Source organism: Myotis nattereri, assembly GCF_964212035.1.
Source record: "Myotis nattereri genome assembly, chromosome: 5".
In the NCBI taxonomy this organism is placed as follows: domain Eukaryota; kingdom Metazoa; phylum Chordata; class Mammalia; order Chiroptera; family Vespertilionidae; genus Myotis; species Myotis nattereri.
This window is the reverse complement of record NC_138080.1, coordinates 26823865-26846174: the sequence shown is the minus strand read 5'-3', so window position 1 is coordinate 26846174 and position 22310 is coordinate 26823865. Positions and strand designations below refer to the sequence as shown.

Genomic DNA, 22310 nt, shown 5'->3' with positions numbered 1-22310 from the left:
GCCTGGCGTCTGGGAGTGCACTGACCACCAGGGGGCAGCTCCTGCATTGAGCATCTGCCCTCTGGTGGTCAGTGCACATCATAGTGAGCGGTTGAGTGGTCTTAGCATATCATTAGCATATTACTCTGACTGGTTGAATGGACGACTGGACACTTAGCATATTAAGCTTTTATTATATAGGATTTTGGATATTAGCCCCTTATTGGAGGTCTTGTTTGAAATATTCTCCCCTATTCTGTTGGTTGCCTTTTTGTTTTATTGATGGTTTCTTTTAGTGTGCAGAAGCTTTTTAGTTTGATATAGTTTCACTTTTGCTTTCCTTGCTTTTGGGGTCAAATTAATAAAATTCTCTCTGAGACCACGGTCCATAAGTTTAGTACCTATGCTTTCTTCTATGTATTTTGTTTCAGGTCTTATATTTAGGTCTTTGATCCATTTAGAGTTTATTTTTATGTATGATGTCAAATAGTGGTCCAGTTTCATTCTTTTGCATGTAGCTTTCCAGTTTCCCCAACTCTGTTTATTGAAGAGGCTTTCTTTTCTCCGTTATATGGTTTTGGCTGCATTGTCAAAAATTAGTGGCTCTTAATTCTGTTCCATTGGTCTCCGTGTCTATTTTTCTATCATTACTGTTTTGCTCTTTGTAGCTTTGCAGTATTATTTGAAGTCAGGGAGTGTGATATTACCAGCTTTGTTCTTTAGTTTTAGGATTGATTTGGCTGTTTAGGGTCTTTTTTGCTTCCATGCAAATTGAGGATTTTTTGTTTTATTTCTGTTAAAAATACCATTGGGATTGTGATGATGGATTTCAGTTTATCTGTATATTGATTTAATATGACCATTTAAACTATGTTGAATTTTCCAATCCATGAATATAGAATATTTTTCTACTTATTTGTGTCTTCTTCAATATCTTTCAATAATGTCTTGTAGTTTTTAATCTCTAGGTCCTTCACATTCTTTGTTAAGTTTACTCTTAGGTATTTTATCCTTGTTGCAATTGTAAGTGGAATTTTTTTCATTTTTCAAATGAAATTTCATTGTTAGTATATAGATATTCAATAGAGTTTTATACATAGATTTTGTACTTTGCAGCTTTCCTGTATTTGTTTATTGTTTCTAGTAGTGTGTGTGTGTGTGTGTGGTCTTTAAGGTTTTCTATGTTTTAAAAATCATGTAATCTGCAAAAAGTGATGATTTTACTTCTTCACCCCCAGTTTGGATGCCTTTTATTTATTTCTCTTGCCTGAATGCTCTGGCTAGGACTTTTATATTTATTTATACACTGAACAGCAGCGTGAAAGTGAGCACCCTTGTCCTATTCCTGATCTTAGAGGATAAGCTTTCAGTTTTCACAATTGAGTGTGCTGTTAGCTGAGGGTTTGTCATTTATGGCCTTTAGTACATTGAGGCATTTTCCTTCTATATCCATTTTATAAGTGTTTTAATCATAAATGGAAGTTATATCTTGTCAAATGCCTTTCCTGCATTTATTAATATGATCACTGTATCACATTGATGAATTTGTGTATGTTAAACCTTCTTTGTGCCCTGAAATGAACCCCACCTGGTCGTGATGTATTATCTTTTTAATGTATTATTGTATTATTGTATTTGGGTTGCTAGTATTTGTTTAGGATTTTTGCATTTATATTCCTCAGAGATATTGGTTTATAATTTTCTCTTTTTGGTGTGTTGTCCATGCCAAGTTTTGGTAACAGGGTAATGTTGGCCTCATAAAATTATTTCATAATTATTGCCTCTTCTTTAATTTTTTGGAAGAGTTTGATAGCATAGGTTTTAGAGCTTCTTTTATGGTTTGGTAGAATTCACTAGTGAAGTCATCTGGTCTTTGATTTTTACTTTTTGGGAGAATTTTGATGACTGTTTCAATTTCCTTACTGTTGATTGGTCTATTTAGATTTTCCAGTTCTTCATGATTCAGTCTAGAAAGGTAATATATTTTTAACAACTTCTCAATTTATGTTAGGTTATTGAATTTGATGGCATGTAGCCTCTCATAGTATTCTTGTATCGTCCTTGGTATTTCTGTGATGTCTACTGTAACCTCTTCTCTTTCACTTCTGATTTTGTTTGCCTTTTCTCTTTTTTCTTTCATTAGTTTAGCTAGAGTCTTTCAATGTCGTCAATCTTTTTTTAAAAGAATAATTTATTAAGTTTTAGAGAGAGAGGAAGGGAGAGGGAGAAACATTGGTGTGAGAGGATAACATCGATTGGCTGCCTCCTGCACACCCGCTAAAGCCATGTGCCCTGACTGGGAATTGAACCAGCAACCCTTAGTGCCCTGGAAGATACCTAATCAGTTGAGCCACACTGAGCAGGGCAATTTTATCGATCTTTTAAAGAACCAGCTGCTTTTTTTTTTTTTTTTTGCATTTTTTTTTCTGTTTGCCTCTTTGTTCCCTATTTTTTATATTATTCTCTAATTTTTATTTTTCTCATTTTTGGCTTTATTTTTTTCTAGTTCTTTAAGGTGAAATGTTTGGTTGTTAACTTGAGATAGGCCTCTATGGATATAAACTTCCCTTTTATTACTGTTTTTGTTGTATCCCCCAACTTTTGATATGCTGTATTGTCATTCTCATTTGTTTCTATGTATCTTTTTATCGCTTTGGCCCGGTCATTGTTTAGTAGTATGTTAGTTAAATTCCACATCTTTGTATTTTTTCCTCACTTTATATTTTTTAATTTATCACCCCCCTCCCCCCCAATCCTCAGGATATTTTGAAAGAGAGAGAGAAAGATGTGAGAGAGAAACATCAATCGGCCGCCTCCTGTACGTGCCCCATCCGGGGATCAAACCCACAACCCAGGTATGTGGCCTGACCAGGAGTCAAACCTGAACCTTTTGGTGCATGGATGACACGCCCGCCACTGAGCAGCCCGGACAGAGCTTCCTCCTCTATCTTTGCAGTTGACTTACAATTTCAAAGCATTGTGGTGGGGGAATATGCTTGGTATGATTTTAATCTTAAATCTATGGAGGCTGGTTTTGTGTCACAACATATGGTCTACTCTTGAGATAGGTTCCATGTACACTGGAGAAGAATATGCATCTTGGTGCTCTGGGATGAAAAGCTCTGTAAATATTGATTATGTCCATTTGATCTAATGTATCACTTTAGGCGAATATTTTCTTATTGGTTTTCTGTTTGGATGATCTATCCACATCTGTCCATGGATTCTCTAATAATTTACTGTAGTGCTCAAAACAAGCTGGTTAACTGTATTACTCAAATGTTCAATACCCTTACAAACATTCTGTCTTCTTGATCTATTACTAAAAATGATATAATAAAATCTCTTCATATGGCGTGGTTTATAATTTTTTCCTATACTTCTGTTAGTTTGTTTTCCTTTTTGTAGCATAAGTCTATGTAAAATGCATATTAGTAGCTCTTCCCCCCCCTTTAAATGAATTTTTCCTTTGTTATTACATAATGACTTCTTTTTCCCTTTTAATGCCTTTTGCCTTAAGTATTTTTTACCTGATATGAATAAGATATCCAACTTCCCTTTGGTTAGCTTTCTAGGTATAGCTTTACCATTCTTTTATGTCATTATAGTTTAGGTGCATCTCTTGCATGTGTGAGATGTTAGGATTTGTTTTTTGGGGTTTGTTTGTTTTTTTGTCCATTCTGAGAGTCTCTGTTTTTAATGACTTAAGACATTTAGACAATTGTTATAGTTACTCCTATAATTTGTGATTTGTATTTGCTTCTTATGTCTTCTTTACTGAAAGTGGTTTGATTAAAATCCCTTTATTTCTGTTGTGCCCCTACTACAATTTAGAAGTCATATGTTTTGTACCCATTATTTTTAGCGGTTACACCTAAGCTTTAATCATGTATGCTTATATAGAAAGTGCAAAATATTCAATATCTCTATTATTTTGCAACTCAATACAAGAATCTTACAACTTTCATTCTATTTCCCTCCTCATCTTAATATGATTTCTGCCTCATATTTTTATATATCTTGTTTACATGCACAGTCTCACTACAATTATTAACTATTTTGAAACTCAATGGTTTGCTTAAATTTTTCTACAGATATACCAGTTTCTTGACTGCTCATTGCTTCTTGGATATCACTCTTGTCTGGATTTAATTGGTTTTATCCTAAAGTAAATCTTTACTAGTTTTTATCTGCAGCAAGGTTTCTTGCATGATACACTCTCTCAATTTTTGTCTGAAACAAGAATGTTTAGGGAAGCATCTTGGAACCACGTTTTGACGTGTGAGTTGCTTTAAACACTTCATCAATAGTCTACGATGCAACAAATACATAAATTGATATCATAATTAACCAAGATGGGCAATTGTGTGTAATCTCATCTAATTTTCCAAAATCATCTCTATAGCGTTCACCTAACTTCCCCCTTTCAATACTTCCAGAGGAATTATACCCATGGAACCAAGGAACCAAACCAGTATATCCGAATTCATCCTTCTAGGACTTTCAGAAAAGACAGAAATAGAGCCTCTCCTCTTTGCTCTGTTCCTTGGCATGTATGTGATCACGGTCGTGGGGAACCTGTTGATCATCCTGGCCATCAGCTCAGACTCCCACCTCCACACTCCCATGTACTTCTTCTTAGCCAACTTGTCTTTGGTTGATTTTGGCCTGGCCACCAACACTGTCCCCAAGATGCTGGTGAACATTCAAACTAAGAGCAAATTTATCTCCTATCCTTGCTGTCTAACCCAAATGTACTTTTTCCATTTTTTTGGCATCGTTGACAGTGTCTTAATTGCAGTGATGGCTTATGACAGGTTTGTGGCTATATGCCACCCCTTACACTATGCCACCATCATGAGCCCGCGCCTTTGTGGCCTGCTGACTGGTGGTCCGTGGGTGTTTTCCTACTTTATCTCTCTCACACACATCCTCCTGATGGTGCACCTGGTTTTCTGTGGCAACAAGATTCCTCACTACTTCTGCGACCTCAATCCCCTTCTCAGACTTTCTTGCACTGACACTTCTGTGAACAAGATCTTTGTGCTCATCGTGGCCGGGATGGTGATAGCCACACCTTTCATCTGCATCCTGGCTTCCTATGCTCGCATCATCGTGGCCATCATGCAGGTTCCCTCAGCAGGTGGCAGGAAGAAAGCCTTTTCCACCTGCAGCTCCCACCTGTCTGTGGTTGCCCTCTTTTATGGGACTACCATAGGGGTTTATTTGTGTCCTTCATCAGTCCGCACAGCTGTCAAGGAGAAAGCCTCTGCTGTAATGTACACTGTGGTCACCCCCATGCTGAACCCCTTTATCTACAGCCTGAGAAACAGAGACATAAACGGGGCACTGAGGAAGCTCATCAATAGAAAAATTACCTCATCTTCCTAACCACCAGGACATCTGGGAGTTTCTGGGTAATAAGATGCAAACATCTGGATTCTTGGGCAAAAATCTGGAATTTTTGAGTTGGGAGAGTAACCACTTTGAATTCTAAATTGCAGAAGATTAAAAGGAAACCTCAAGATGACCCTGTCACTATTTTCCCAATTAGTGAGACCAATAAGAGTCCGTTTGTGTATGTCTTATGCTATATTTCCAGAAGAATCAGTCTAGTTCTACCAGATTGGATTTACCATGGTTCAGAATCCATTTAGCACTCAGCAAATGCTATTGGGTACCTATTATGAGCTTGATGTAGGTGCTGGCCATCGTGTGATGAGCAGGAGAGACACATGACCTATAGCTTGGAAGATCCCAATAATTGAGTGTGGAAGAAGACATTAGATGGAATCTTATATAATAAAAGGCTAATATGCAAATTGACTAAACGGCAGAACTACCGGTCGCTATGACATGCACTGACCACCAGGGGGCAGACGCTCAATGCAGGAGCTGCCTCCTGGTGGTCAGTGCACTTCCCCAGGTGGAGCACCACTCAGAAGCCAGGCTCATGGCTGGTAAGTGCAGCGGCAGTGGCGGGAGCCTCTCCTGTCTCAGAGGCAGGTGGACATCCCCCAAGGGGTCTAGGACTGAGAGAGGGTGCAGGCTGGGCTGAGGGATCCCCCCTACACCCCAGTGCACAAATGTCATGCGCCGGGCCTCTAGTTATAATAGAATGGAATATATACATGAAGGGAAGGATAGAATGTAGCAGGAACACTTGAGAGAATCTGGAAGGGAGGGGAGTCTCATCTCAAAGGATAAGATGGTGTTACTGAGGCAAATACAAGGAGTAAGAGTGTCTCAGACAAAGAAACAGTATGTGAAATGCGAACAAGCAAGAGAAAGAGAGAGCAGAATGCATTTATGAAATGGACAATCCAGTTTTGGTGACTGACTTAGGAAATGCCACATCAAGAAGAGCTTTAGGGTCAACCCAAGAGTTCTGTCTTTCCAATAACGACCAAGCCATTAATTTGACTTTCAGAAACAAAAGTCAGGGAGGATGTGAATGAGATATATGTTCCCCCTCCCCCCTCAGTCCTATCTTGTCTTCTGGGGAGGTGGGATGGAGTGTGCTGGGGAAAAGTTGTAGAAGCCACAGGGAGAAAGAAGTTCAGACCATGCACTAAGAAACGGAGGAACCACCACCTGATGGCACATAACTTCATAGGCAAGGATAGGAAGGGTGATACCAATCTACTGAGTCTTGATTCTCTAAATCAGAGGGAAGCTGAGGCATGTCTCAATCACTACATATTTGTGTGGGATGCATTTAAGTAGTAGCACTGCTTATGACAGAAATGAGTGCTATTCATTATGAGTACATCTTGTGCCACACACCATATTAGGTTTCTTTGCACTAGTTTCATTTCCTTATTCTAAAGTCCCCGTGAAGGCAATAAATTACATTTATGTCTATTGTGAAGTAATCCTCATACTCATATGGATATTTACAACTAAAATGGAAAGTGCAGTGACTTTCAATGAGGTCAGAAATTTTCAAATGGTGCTAAGAAGGTGACATCATCTTAAGCAGAATAATCATATATTTAATTTACTTATGCTACTTTCCTTCCCGGGAGGATTACATTAGACTTTCTCAGTTAAACAATGAGAACTCCAGACCTGGCCCTGTTGTTGGTTTAAAAAAAAAAACCCACAAAGCTTTCTGGTGGATATTCTGGTGACTAAAATCCAGAATCTAAGAGTATTGGTGCTTGCCATGGGTACCCACCCCATGATTATGGTAAGAGATTTTTATTGGGTGAAAGCTGACCAGGTAAGTTCCCTGGTCTCCTGGGAGCTTTAATTAAAATATAAATATGAATATAAATACCTTTAAATGTGAAAATAATTACCAATGGTGAGAAGGACTTCAAAGGCATCAGGGAGGATGATGTGAGAGAAACAGATGGAAGGTATTTTATTTTTATTTTTTAAAAATATTTTTGTATTGATTTCAGAGAGGAAGGGAGAGGATGAGAGAGGTAGAAACATCAATGATGAGAGAGAATCATTGATCTGCTGCAAGTAGTTAATGTGCTGACAGCAGAGGGTTGGAATGGCCAGAGGCCTGGAAAACTATTCGAATTTGGGGGCTCACATAATTTTGGGAAAACCTTTCTCTCTTATCCAGTCCTTTAGCTCCCTCCCTCCTCCGTGCAATGACAGATGCCTAGTGCTAATAAAAATCTCTTAAGATTCTGTCAGCCAAACTATTTCTGTCTGGTTTAGTGTTAAGAAGTTAAGGCCGCAACTCCAGAAGAGGTTTGTCCTGGTAGCCTTTACAATATCAACTTCCAATATTTGTTGGCATCAACGAATATTTGATTCACTCACTCATTCAATCATTCATTCAACAAATATTTGCCAGTGTCTACTCTATGCAAGTTATTGTTTTAAGCGCTGGCAATAGAGCAGTAAGCAAAAGAATAATCATTTTCTGTGACTACAAAGTTTTAGTACAAGGAAGTTTTTTTGGGGGGTGGGGTGGGGGTGGAACTACTCTGTATCCTGATATCAGAGCAATGACTTTGAAGGTGCCAAAAAATTTAAATAGTGCTCTATCTCCCCATAGCCCATAAAAATATACGTGGAATAAAATTCCAAGTACTATACACCATAAGAAAGGTGATTTTACTGATATCAGTGTAAAACATAAAATTAAACAATAGAAAACAAAGCAAGCATTCCCAGTCCAGCAGGAAAAACAACAATATTAAAAATAGCTATAATTAAAATATAAATATGAGTATAAATACCTTTAAATGTGAAAATAATTACCAATGGTGAGAAGGACTTCAAAGGCATCAGGGAGGATGATGTGAGAGAAACAGATGGAAGGTATTTTATTTTTATTTTTTTTAAATATTTTTTTATTGATTTCAGAGAGGAAGGGAGAGGGTGAGAGAGATAGAAACATCAATGATGAGAGAGAATCATTGATCGGCTGCCTCCTGCATGCCCCCCACTGGGGATCGAGCCCACAACCCGGGCATGTGCCCTTGGCCGGAATTGAATTTGGGACCCTTCAGTCCACAGGCCGACGCTCTATCCACTGAGCCAAACCAGCTAGGGCAGGTGGAAGATATTTTAATCTGGGGATTTCTGAGGGCAGTCAGTCTCTGTTAAGGTAACTTCTGAGTTGATTCACTCACTCATTCAATCATTCATACCAGGAAGGACATATTCCTGGGAAGGCGGTGACAAGAAGGGAACTGTACAAGCAAAGTCAGGAACAGTATTTAATACATTTTAAAGAGTTGTCTATGTTTTTAATATGTATATTTAGATTTGATCCTTTCTCAAACTTGGAACAAAATCTTGCAAGCATTTTAAATCCAATGTATAACTCAGGTTAAAAGAACCAGCAGTTCAGCAAAAGAGAAAAATCAATAAAACAAAACGGCAACCAACAAAATGGGAGAAGATATTTCAAAAAATACCACTAATAATGGGAAGATATACAAAATATATAAAGAACTCATACAACTCAACAGCAGAAAAACAAACAACCCAATTAAAAAGTGGGCAGAAGACCTGAATAGACACTTCTCTAAAGAGGACATACAGATGGCCAATAGACATATAAAAAGTTGTTCATCATCACTAATCATCAGAGAAATGCAAATCAAAACCACAATGAGATACTACTTGTCAGAATGGCTATCATAAATAAATCAACCAAAAGCAAGTGTTAAGGGAGATGTGGAGAAAAGGGGACCCTAGTGTGCTGTGGGTGGGGATGCAGATTGGTATAACCACTAAGCAAAACAATGTGGAAGTGCCTAAAAAAGTTAAAAATAAAACTGCTTTATGGCCCAGCAATTTCACTTGTAGGCGTATATCTGAAGAAACCCAAAACACTAATTTAGGCACTCCCGTGTTCATTGCAGCGTTATTTACAATAGCCAAGATATGAAAGCAAACCAAATGCCCATCAATAGATGAGTAGATTAAAAAAGCCATGGTACATGTATACAAAGGAATACTTCTCAGACATAAAAATGAATGAAATCTTCTCCTTTGCTATGGCACGGATGGACTTAGAGAGGAAATTATGCTAAGTGAAATAAGTCAGACAGAGGAAGACAAATACAATGATGATTTCACTTATATGTAGAATCTAAAGGACAAACTAGAAACAGACTCATAGGTACAGACAACAGACTGACAGTTGACAGAGGGGAGGGGTCTGGGGACTGGGTGAAAAAGGGGAAGGGATTAAGGAGTACAAATTGAATAGTTACAGAATAGTCATGGAGATGTGAATGACAGCTTAGGAAATATAGTCAATGATATTATAATAACTATGGATGGGGCCAGGTGGGTACTTTAAATATCAGGGGGAACACTTTATAACATATATGATTATCTAAGCACAATGCTGTGCCCCTGAAACTAATAGAGGATAATATTGAACACATTAAAAATCATTAAAAAACATTTCATATAATACTGGTGATGATGAACTCCTTTAGCTATTTCTTGTCTGGGAAGCTCTTTATCTGTCCTTTGATTCTACATGATAGCTTTGCAGGGTAGAGTAATCTTGGTTCGGACAGTTCCATCACTTCCTCGCTATATGACCTTAGGCCATTATCTTGTATCTTCTGCACCTCAGTTTCCACATCTGTGAAATGAGGTAATAATAGTAGCTGCCTCGCAGCTTTGGGTAAGGAATAAAGAAGGTTATTATGTGTAAAGTTATAAGAACAGTGCTGGACACTTAGTAGTTACATGGGCAGCAAATTATAACCATTATTATCATTGTCATTATTATTATTATGTACTTTTCTGTGATCACTTGAAATTTGTGTTTACTAAACAGTGAAGCATTGTAAACCATGAGATGCAATAATTTTAATTGCCAAACGTAAACATTACTTCATATATGAACTGAATATAAATAATATCATTTAAATAAAAATATTTTTTCATTATTTTAATTTATTTTTGAGTTTGTTGAGCTGTAATTGGGAAATAACATTGTAAGATATTTAAAATATGTGAAATTCATTCTTTTAAAATTGCTCCTTGTTTTAAAATTAAAGATAATATTAATTTTATCTTTAATCAGATGGGATGGCAATATGTTTTGAAAGAATAAAAAACAAGATTTTTCATTAGTGTTATGACTTAGTGGTTTCCTAAACTGTACTGTCTGCAGATATTTCCTTTTTATTAACATTCACATAGTTACCAAAAAATCTATATATATAAAAGGCTAAGCGACCGGCTAACCAACTGTTAGGTATGATGTGCACTCACCGCCAGGGGGCAGACACTCAACGCAGAAGGGACAGCAACTTTGCAGAGTGCCCTCTCACACTCTAGGACCCCTCGGGTGATGTCGGACTGCGGGTTTTGGCCCGATCCCCGCAGGCCAGGCCAAGGAACCCCACCTGCCAGAGAAACCCCACTCACTCCACAGATGCCCTTTGAGCCTCGGCACCACCCCAGGGGCAGCTGGCCAGAGAGAGACCGTGGGAGGTTGACTCCAGGGTGTGTCAGGCCCATCTCGCCCAGTCCTGCCCTGCTGGCCACCTTCTAATTAATTTCCTTTCAATGTGCACGAATTTGTGCACTGGGCCTCTAGTTATTTATATAAAGTATTATTATATAAGACATTAATAAAAATATCCCCACCTGCATTTCTTATATGGTCATATTAAAGAATATGTTAATTCACTGGGAAGGTCGGATGGGATGGCAATATGTTTTGAATAAAACCATGATGAAGGGTGCAGTTCTGCAAAGTGCCCAGTAGGGGCCGCTGTCCCCAAACCAAGGACACAAAACCCACTGCAGGTGAATCTTCCTCAAATAGGGCCAGGCCTGCCCTCCTCCCAACGCTCCCCCCCCATACCCCCCCCCCCCCGCCCCCCAGGAAGTGCAGTGGGGCTCAGGCTCTTTCCCACCTCCAGGTCCCATCAAGCTCCTGCAGCCTGTTCACCCTGGCACCATGTGCAGTATTTTTCCTACAAGCTCTGAAAATGTCCCTCCACCTCCTTCCAGGGTTCCCCCAACACATCCCCTCCATCCTCACCTCAGAGCTTTCACATGTGCGGTTCCCTGTGCGGAATGCCTTTCCTTTCAGTTTACTGATGTCCACTCAGAACACTCATACTGCAGTTGAATCTTCTTCCCCTGGGGGGGGGGGGGGGGATGTTACTGAATGCCTCTGTGCCCCAGATTCCTCTGATGGGCAGGCTGGAGTGATGGGTGAGCCAGGGCAAGGCATGAGAAAACCTGAGAGCCAGTGCTGAGCCACAGAGGGTTGTGATCAGCAGTGTCCTCACATGCATGTAGAGAAAAATCCCCCTGCCTTCCCCCGCTCACCCCTGATCTTTCTAAAAGAGTCTTAGCAGGGTTGAATGAGAAGCTATAGCTTTGGCCAGCACAGACCTCCACTTTGGGCTCTCAGTGGCTAGACCACTCTCTGTGTGCCCTCCTGGTGGGGATGTTTGCTCTCTGGTGACGCCCCTAAGACTGGGCCTACACACAGCACCTGCTCCCTGGGCAGACACCAGCCGGGGGACAGCCCTGCAGGAAAAGCCCTGAGCAACTGGCTGGGGGCTGGGTGTCACCTTTATGAAAGCGCGGTAACTCCCTCTGCCACAGAGGAGCTGGAGGACAGACCAGGAGGCTGATCAGTGGCTCCACAGGGCTCTGTGAGCCCCACATGCAGGTACAGCCCAGCTGAGCTGGTCAAGGCTCAGGGAACTGGGGGCCCTCAGGAACCCTGCACCCAGACCACCTCCCCTGCCCATCTCAGCCCCTCTCTCCATTTCTCTGGACAATGTCCCTTTCCTCTCCCATGCTGTCTCTGAGACTTTTCCACTCTCGCAGCTTCCCACCCTCTCTGTCTCTCTCTCCCTTCCTTAGCTCTCTCCCTCTCTGGGTCTCTGGGGGTGAGGGTCTCTGGCGGTGAGGGTCTCTGGCGGTGAGGGTCTCTCTGCGTGCCTTCCATCCTATGTGTCTCTCTTTGTCTCTGTCTGCCTCTGACCCTGTTGTCCCATCCAACATTCACTCTCTGGGCAGAGAGTGGGGGGTGGAGGGGAATATAGGATTCTCCCCCTTGACCTACCTCCCCCACCCCCCACATGTCCTCGCTCTCCTTAGGTCCTGCCTTCTTTGAAACCTTTGCCCTGAGAGGGAGAAGGATGGGTTGTTGCCCTGGGGAAGGGGCAGGGAGGGCTGGCTGGGAGGAGAGGGTCCAGGTCCAGGCTACAAGGTGTCATTCCCGGGAGCATCAGGTTTCAGACCCCAGTGCTGACTTCCATTTTGGGGACCCTCCTGCAGCCACCTCTCCACCACCCACATCCTGCCTTGCCACCTATCTTCTCCCCACTGTTCATCTTCTCCTCCCTGCTGGTCACCTCACGCTTCACCCCGAGATTCACCCTCTCCCCACGGGGTCCGCCAACCCTCTCCCCACACAGTTCACCACCTTGTCCCCGCAGTCCACCTTCCCCTGCGGCCTACCTCCCTCTTCTCTCCTTGCCCTTCCTCATCACCAGGCCTCAGGCCTCTCGTGTCCCTGCATTTCTGTGGGCGTTGTCCCTACTCTGGGTCCCCAGCCTTCACTCAGGGCCGCTGCTGTTGGCTGACTTCCTGCCAGCTGTCACCTTGTCATCACTAATGGAACGAGAAACCAGGGCTTCATGAATTCTGAAAAAGACCTAATTACGTGGGTCGTAACAGGTGACTACACCCGTTAGTGGGTGTGTGGAGGGTCGTAGTCTCAGAAGATGGTGTTTAGGGACCAAGGAGGGTCTGGCTATTGTGTGGTCTTCTAGGGTTTGCCTCTCGGGTTTGTCACTGAGGAGCCCAACTGTGCTCTGGGACCTGGTGGTGAGGTGGTCCAGCTGCCATGCAGATCTGTGGTCCGTCTGTTGTGGGTGGGGGTCTGACTATTGTGGGGTCCAGCTCTTGTGAAGGTTTGGGGGTGGTTGGGGTCCGGCATCACTGCTGTGAGGTTCAGGTGGCCGTGCTGATAAGAGTGAGTGGTTGTTGCAGACAGTGTGGCAGGCCTCCACTGTGGTTTGCTGGAGCCTGTCGTGTGTGGGGTTGTAGTTCCTGGGTTAGTGGCCATCACCTCTCTCTCTCTGCTGCTCCCTCTCCGCCTTTTCTGCTTTCTCTGTCCATTTCCTTCTCTCCTCTCTGTCTCTCTCCATACCTACCTCTCTTTGTGCCTCCATATTGAACTTCCATTCAAATGTTAACTGAGCAATTACTTTGTGCTCACCATCTGGCTGCTGGGGTACCTGGAGGCTCTGGGTCCTGCTCAGATGGGAAGAGGAGGTGGGACATCCCCACCCACCCCAGGTGGGCCCCAAGTGTGGTAATGACTGGTTTATGTGGAGCAAACAGGCTGGATGTTTGTGTCTCAGAGACCTCCCCTCATCCTGGAAAGGGTTCATTCCCCAAGTGTAAGTCAGGCATGAGGCTGAGGAGCTATGGTGGATGAATTGACTCTCTTCTACAGAGAGGGTTTAGGACCTTGAGAGAAAGAACCAGTCAAGCAGCTATTGAAATGAGAGAGCATATGAGGTAGAGGGAACAGTCTGTGCAAAGGCCCTGGGGCAGGCCTGGTGAGTTGTGGAAACATCGAGGAGGCCATGTGGCTGGAGCAGAGTGAGTGACAGCAGGTGGGGCATCCATGGGATGGGCAGGTTGTATAGGGCCTAGTGAACCTCAAGGAGGACTTGGGCTTTTACCCTGAGGGAGGTGGAAGCCACTGGGGCTGGACATTTGTGAGGCTTCCTAGACAAGCCAGCTCCTGCCCCAGACATGGCTACCAGCACCACGCCCCTCTTCATTTTATCCAATTTTTAAATTGTGGTGAAATGCATGCAACATAAAATTTGCCAGCTTAACCATTTTTAAGTGTGCAGACCAGTGGTATTAAGTGCATTCACTCTGTTGTGCAGCCATCACCTCCATCCATCCCCAGAAGTTTTCATCTTCCCTAAATGAAATGCTGTCCCCATTAAACACTAACTCCCCATCCCCCTGTCCCAGCCCCTGGCTCTTACCATTCAACTTTCTATTTCTGTGAAGCTGATTTCCATAGGGACCTTCTCTAAGTGGACAAACCTACAGGGTTTGTCCTTCTGTGTCTGGCTTATTTCACTGAGCATCATGTCCTCAGGGTTCATCCATATTGTAGCAGGTGTCAGAATGTCCTTCCTCTTAGGGCTGAGTAATATTCCATTGTGTGGACGGACCAATTGTGTTTATCTGTCATCTGTCCATTGAGACTTGCGTAGCGTCTGCATTTGATCTACGATGAATCATGCTGCTACAGAGACAGGTGTACACACAGGTGTATAAGAGCCTGCTTTCAATTCTTTTGGATACATATCCAGAAGTGGGATTGGGGGATCATACTGTAGCTCTATTTTTAAATTTTTGGGGGGTACTCTGAACTGTTTCCCACAGTGGCTGCACAGTGTTACATTCCCACCAGCAACTCACGGGGGTTATGATTTCTCCACATCCTCCCCAGCACTGGCTATTTCTGAGGCGATTGGTTTTTAATAGTAGCCATCCTCTGAGTGTGGGATGGCATTTCTTTATAGTTTTTATTTCATTTCCCTAATGATTAGTGATGTTGAGCATCTCTACATGTGCTCACTGGCCATTCATGTATCTGCCTTGCAGAAATGCCTATTCAAGTCCTTTGCCCATTTTTATACCACATTGTTGTTGAGTATTAAAAGGTATATATATCCCACGTACAAAGGCTCTTAAATCACCTTGTTTACCCACATCTTTAGAAAAAAATCACTTCTACTGTCGTGGTAAACAACCTGCCTCCCTATTTATAATGGTGTGGCCCTCTAACAACTTCAGCGCGAAATTATAGCAAATTTGCCTACAAACGTCAAGTGGTCATAATAATCTGGCCACTCAGTGTATATTCTGGATGTTAATTCCTTATCAGATGTCGAATTTGCAAACATTTCTCTCATTCTGTCGCCTTGTCACCCTGTGAGCAGTGACTTTTGATAGCACCACTCTCTTTACAGCTAAGACAGTGGCAGCTGGCTCAAGGTGAGGTCTAATCCGCAGATCCAGGCTTAACACCCACCACCAGTTCCATTCCAGTGGCTACTGGGGCCAAGTCTGCCTGAGGGGCAGGCCTTCCTGAATCAGCCTGGGATGTGGGCACTTCCCCTAAAGCAGGGGTCTCTTCTACGCGCGATTGTCATTTGCGGCTGATACTGCTTTGTCCTGTGTAGTAGAGAGAGTTGGGCAGCATCCCCGCCCGACCCAGGAGATGCCAGTAGCATCCTGCCCTGTCATCACAACCAAATACGTCTCCAGACATTGAAAAATGTCCTCCGAGAGAACCTCGGGCCTAATCTGGAGGGAGGTGGGAGGCTCTGCAGGGAGGAATCCAGGATCAGGTGAGTGAGTCTCCGTCTCCCCAACACTAGAATGGGGACCTGGGCGTGATGGCAGAACTCAATGCCTCCCTCCTTCATTCTACAGAGTTTCTCAAGCACCCAGTTTGTGTCAGGCCCTGGGGTGGAGATACACTGGGGAGAAAACCAGAGGTCTGGCCTCATGGGAGGAAGAGGGATGCTAGTCAGTTAATTACAGGACTGAATGGGAAATGGCAGGGATCATAAATGCTGAGAAGCACACACACCTGGTGTTCAGTGAGTGCAGAATAGGGGCACCTCATCTCTCCCGGGAGGTCAGGGAGGGCCTCCTAGACACAGCGGTTCTCAACCTGGGCTGCACATTAGAATCACCTGGGAATCTTTTTAAAATCCTGATCTCTGGGCCTCATCCTCCGGAAATTGTTTCTTTGTTACTAATGTTGTGGCCTCACCCCATGACAAAGAAACAGAATTTCCGGAGGATGAGGCCCAGAAATCAGGATTTTAAAAAGATTCCCAGGTGATTCTAATGTGCAGCCAAGGTTGAGAACCACTGTCCTAGAGAAACTGCAGTCAGAGGATGAGAACCAGGGAACTAGGGGAGGCGAGGAAGAGCGGTCCAGGCAGCAGGACTGCATGTGCCGAGCCTCTGTGGTGAGTCTGAGGAGGCAAGAAGGCCAGAGGGGTTGGGGCGAGAGGGGACCAGCTCCCTGTAGACTCTGCAGGGCCTCATGGGTGGGGCGAGGGAGCGTGGTCTGGATCCGTTGAGGGTTTTAAGCTGGAAAATGACATAAGCTGTGGTGAAAAGATCCCTTCCGCAGATAGTGCCGGGCAGGACCAGGCACCAAGAAATGGTTATTATGACCTAGTGGGTGTTTGGGGGACCCAGAGAACTTACAGAGTCCAGTCCCAGCTTCATGACATCTCTGAGAACCATGGAACACTCAGGTTTGGGGTGGGGGCTGGGAAAGTGGGGTGTACATGCTTTGAGTGCAGTTTGGGAGGTGGGGGAGGCAGCCATTCCTGGGGGTGGGGGCAGGGCTCCCGGGACCAGAAGCTGCTTCTCTCAGCACAGTCCTGGGCCCATTTCAAGGAGGGAGACGGGCCCTGGGCCTCCATGGCACCAAGCCCTGAGCCAGCAGCTGCATCCTGGCCTCAAGGTGCCTTTGGGACTTGCCACATTTCCAGCCATGTCTCCGGGCTTGAGAGGATGGGCTCTGGGTCCAGCTGCCCAGGCTCCATACCCCTCCATGACCAGCTGTGTGACCCTGGGCAGACACTGTACCTCTCTGGGCCTCTGTGGCAAAAAAGGGGAGAGTCTGCGTCTCAGGGAAGATGTGAGAATTAAACAACATCCTTCACATTCGTTCATTCACTCACTCGACAAACAGGTCCTAAGCACCTACAGTGTGCCAGGTGCTGTTCTAGGAACCAGGACACAGATGGGCACCATCACCTTCCCCAGGGGCTGCTGTTCTAGTGGCAGAGACAGACCCTAAGCCACTAACGAAAAGGTAAGGAGGTGATACGTGCCCCAAATAAACACAAAGCAGGAAAAGGGCAGAGCATGAATGGGGCTGGGAGTGTGGGTGGTGATTGGCCCAGGGGTCAGTGCAGGCCCTGCTGAGGAGGCGAGGCCTGAAGGAGGTGAGCACAGGGCCACATGACTATCTGGAGGAACAACATTCCTGGCCAAGGAAGTAGCACATGCAAAGGTCCTGAGGTAGCACTGAGCCTGGTGTGTTGGGGGAATAGCGAGGAGGCCCATGTGGCTGGAACAGAGTGAGTGAGAGGAGGCACAGCCATGAGGCTGTGTAGAGTCCCACGGGCCTCAATGAGGTCTAGCCAGCAGCAGGGGTGCTTGGAGACTCAGGTGCTTGGAAGAGAGACCCCCCAACCAGGGCCTGAGTGAGAGTAGGGGCTGCAGGGGTCCTGGCCTTGTCTGGACACGGGGCACCTCTGAGCTTCCTTCCCTGAGTCTGCGACGTGACTAGGGCCGGGTGTCCAAACCTCTTCCTGGGATACCACCTCTGGGCTGGGAAGGGGGCCTCGAATTCCTGCCAGGCAGATGGACCCCAACCTGCCTGACCACCGAGGATCTGAGACTCCTCTTATTTGGAGGATGGTTCTGGTTTGGGCTGGAGAAGGGGGATGTAGAACAGTAGGAACATGCCTGGCCAGGGGCTGAGGAATTAAAGTCCCCGAGATGAATTTTGTTCACTGAGTTTCAAGAGGTGAATTTCCATCAATCTGATACTCACTCATGACCTCATCCTGCTATCAGATCAGACCCTGTGAACCCTGGGACCTCCCTGAAGATCATGGAAATCCAGAATGAAACACCTAGCACATGTTGGGGCTAAGCATGTACCTGGGTTGTTTACCAGCAGGCACCAACCTTGTACCCACTTGACAGTTGTAAAGACTGAGGCTCACAAAACCATGTCACTCAGAGTGTGACATTGAACCAGCAGGTGTTGCTGGCTTCAAACACCCTGCTCCCGGACCCCAACCTCCATCCCCCATTATCAGCCTGTTCCTGGCTCTGGGGACTCCAGCTGGGCTGTGGTCTGGGCTCAGACTCACCAGTGGCTTCTGGCCTCTCCATGTGCCCCAGGAGGAAGCCAGGGAGGGGAGGACCACCAATCCCAGGGGCCTTGCATTTCCCCGGGAAATCTGAGTACTCTCAGAGGGCTCTCAGTTTTAGAGATTGGTTTCACTGGGGCTTCCATGAAGCAGGGGTTCACTCAGAGTGAGAGTGCAGGGCCCCGAGGCTCCATTGGGCCCCCTGAACCCCGTGAGAGTGTAGCCTCTTGAGATTCCTCGGCCCTTCCAAGGAAGGGCTGCCGAGGGCCCTGGGAACAGACCCTGCAGGTCCCTGTCCTCACTAGGCGCTTTCCTAGAGGAGAGGCACTTGTAACATCTTGGGGAGAAGGGCACCTTCTTCATCCTGGGCCCCTGAGCCTGGGCAGGGAGGTTGGTGAAGTCGGAGAGGAATTTAGGGAAGCAGTTTCTGACCCCCCCCCAATTGCACAACCCCTGTGATATGGACACTTCATTACCTCTCAGAGCTGCCTTGCTGGATTCGTTAGCTGGAATTCTTAGAAAATTCTTAAAGTTCTTTCAGATGCTGCTCCCCACTGCACCTCCATCCTCTTCTCTGTGGTCCTGGCTCCAAATATTTTACACCTCCTGTATTTACCGAGTGCTTATCCTGGAAAAGTGTGGGCATGGCGGACACGGACCTAGAGTGATCACTGTAGTGTAGGTGAAAACGCAGAGTGCTGGGAACCCAGAAGAGGTCCTGGCCTAGCTGAGAGGGGTCAATCTGTTGAGCTTCCTGTAGGAGGTAACATCTATGCTAAGTCCTGAACGAGGGGTAAGATTCAGCCTGGAAAGAGATGAGGAAAGAGAAGAATGTTTCAGGCAGAAGGAACAGCATGTGGAGGTGAGAAAGCATCTTTTGCGCAAACGAAAGAAGTTCTAAGTGGCTAGAATGGTGCTTGGTGAGGGATGTTGGTCATGCTGAGGCCAGAATGGAGAGATGCCAGGTGCAGTGATTCAGGTGGGGGGGAAGTGACAACTCATTTCTAAAGAGGTTATGAGTCCACCTTTATGTCATGTTGCTTAATTGCTTTTCCAGGAAGCAATTTACACCTCCACCTTCTAGGTACATAAGTGCCCATCTCACCACATCCTTGTTAGTGTTGAGTTTTATAATTTTTAAAAAAATCTTTGCCAATTTCAGCCAAAAACACACACCACACAAAACAAAACTGTATCTCATTGTGTAAATGAAAACAAATGAGTATTTCTCTGGTAAGGGTTGGGGGCGGGGGTGGGGGGTGAACAGTTTTTTAGATGTTCATCGGCCACCCCAAAGCCGCCTCTTGCCTGTGAATGTTAGTAAGTCTTAGACCCAATGGAGAGTTTGTGGTCATTTTAGTTCCCCTTTTAGCACAAAACAAATGGAAACTTGTAGGCTGCCCTCTGGCCAAGTGGGTGGGGGAATTGTGAGGCAGCCTACCCACTCTCTTTTTATCAAATTTAAATGTTTAATTTTTTATTACAGTTGACATGCAATATTATATTAGTTTCAGGTGTCTAGCATAGACACCTTCAAGAAGTCTAGCACCCACCTGACACTATGAATAGTTGTCACAATATTATTGACTATATTCCCTAGGCTGTACTTTACTTGCCCGTGATTATTTTGTAACTATCAATTTGTACTTCTTAATCCTTTCACCTTTTTCACCCAGTCCATCCCTGCTCCCACCTGCCAACCATGTTTTTTTCTGTGTATCTATGAGTTTGTTTCTGTTTTGTTTATTTTGTTTTTTAGATTCCACATATTAGTGAAATTATATGATGTTTGTCTTCCTATCTCTGACTTATTTTACTTAATATAGTGCCCTCTAGGTCCATCCACATTGTCCCAAATGGTAAGATTTCATTCCTTTTTTTTAATTTTTACGCATGAGTAATATTCTATTGTATATGTGTACCACATCTTCTTTTTTCAGTTTTCTATTGATTTACATTTAGGTTTCTCGAATATCTATTGTAAATAATGCTGCCAGGAACAGCAGCAGAGGGATGCTTATGTCTTTTCTAATTAGTGTTTTGAATTTTTTCAGATAAATACCCAGAAGTGGAATTGCAGGGTCCTAGGGTAATTCTATCTCTAATTTTCTGAGGAAACGCCATACTGTTTTCCATAGTGGCTACACCGAGTTTCAATCCCACCTACAGTGCACAAGCCGAGGGCTCTTTCTCCACATCCTTGCTAACATTTCTTGTTAAGTGCGATGTTAGCTGTGACTTTGTCATCTATGGCCTTTATTATGTTCAAGTATGTTCTCTGTATTCCCATTTTCTGAGTGTTTTTATCATAAATTGATGCTGGGTTTTGTCAAAACCCTTTTTATGCATCTATTGATATGATCATATGATTTTTTATTTTTATGTGGTGCATTATGTTACTTGATTTGTGGTGTATTATGTTACTTAATTTTGTTTGATATTGAACCAAACTTGTATCCCAGAAATAAATCCCACTTAATCATGGTGTATGATAATTTTAATGTATTGCTGAATTTAGTTTGCTCATATTTTGTTGAGGAGTTTTGCATCTATGTTCATCAGGGATACTGGCTAATAATTTTTTTTCTTTGTAGTGTTTTTATCTAGTTTTGGGGTTAGCAAAATACTGGCCTAATAACAAAAGTTTGAGTGTCTTTCCTCCTCTTGAAATTTTTGGAATAGTTTGAGAAGGGTAGTTACTAGATCTTCTTTGAATGCTTGGTAAGATCTACCTGTGAAGCCATCCAGTCCAGGACTTTGTTAGTTTTTTTTTATTATTACTGCTTCAATTTTGTTGGTTGTAATAAGTTCTACTCAGATTTCATATTTCTTCTTGAATCAGTTTAGAAAGAATGTGTATTTCTAGGAATTTATCTATATTTTTCAGATTGTTCAATTTGTTGCCATAAAATTGCTTGTAATATTTTTTTACAACCCTTTGTATTTCTCTGGTGTTAGTTGTTACTTCTCTTTCATTTCTTATTTTATTTATTTGGGTCCTCTCTTGTATTTTCTTGATGAGTCTGGCTAAGGCTTTATCAATCTTTTTTATCTTTTCAAAGAACCAGCTCTTGGTTTCATTGGTCCTTTGTATTGTTTTAGATTCTATTTTGGTTATTGCCACTCTGATCTTTATTATTTCCCTCCTACTCACTGAGGGATTTGTTGTTTTGTTTTTATAGTTCCTTCAGTTGTAAGGTTATACATTTATTTGAGACTTTGTTTTGATTTCTTTGAGGGAGGCCTGTATTGCTATGACTCTCTGACTTATGACTTCTTTCACTGTGCCCAATAGGTCATTGTGTTTTCATTTTAATTTGCCTCAAGGTGTCATTTTATTTCTTACTTGATCTTATTTTTAACCCACTCATTGTTTAGTAGCATGGTATTTAGCCTACATGTATTTGAGCATTTTTCAAGTTCTTTTTCTTGTCATTGATTTCTAGTTTCATGCCACATGATCATAGAAAATGATTGATATTATTTCAATCTTCTTAAATTTATTGAGACATTTTTTTGTGGCCCAAAATGTGATCTATCCTGTAAAATGTTCTATGTGCACTTGAAAAGAATGTATATTCTGATGCTTGGGGGTGAAATGCTTTAAAAATATCAATTCAATGCATCTGGTCTAATGTGTCATTTAAGACTGCTGTTTGTTTCCTGGTTGATTTTCTGTCTGGAAGTTCCATCCATTGATGTGTTAAAGTCCCCTACTATGACTATATTTCTTTTGATCTTTCCCTTTAGTCCATCAATATTTGGTTTACATATTTAGGTGATCCTATGTTGGGTGCATAAATGTTTATAAGAGTTATACCCCCTTGTTGGATTGATTCTTTTTTCATTATGAAATATCTATCTTTGTCTCATTTTATAGCCTTGGTTTTTAAATATAATTAT

The 22310-nt window shown here is 43.3% G+C and overlaps 1 protein-coding gene across 1 annotated transcript; it reads left to right on the top strand.

The window, feature by feature from the left end:
* Nucleotides 1–4431: 4431 nt before the first annotated feature.
* Nucleotides 4432–5370, top strand: OR1M1 (olfactory receptor family 1 subfamily M member 1; the record flags this gene model as incomplete). Its single annotated transcript, XM_081091578.1, has 1 exon — nucleotides 4432–5370. One exon carries the CDS (start codon nucleotides 4432–4434, stop codon nucleotides 5368–5370), a length of 939 nt encoding a protein of 312 aa, XP_080947704.1.
* Between the last annotated feature and the right edge of the window lie 16940 nt (nucleotides 5371–22310).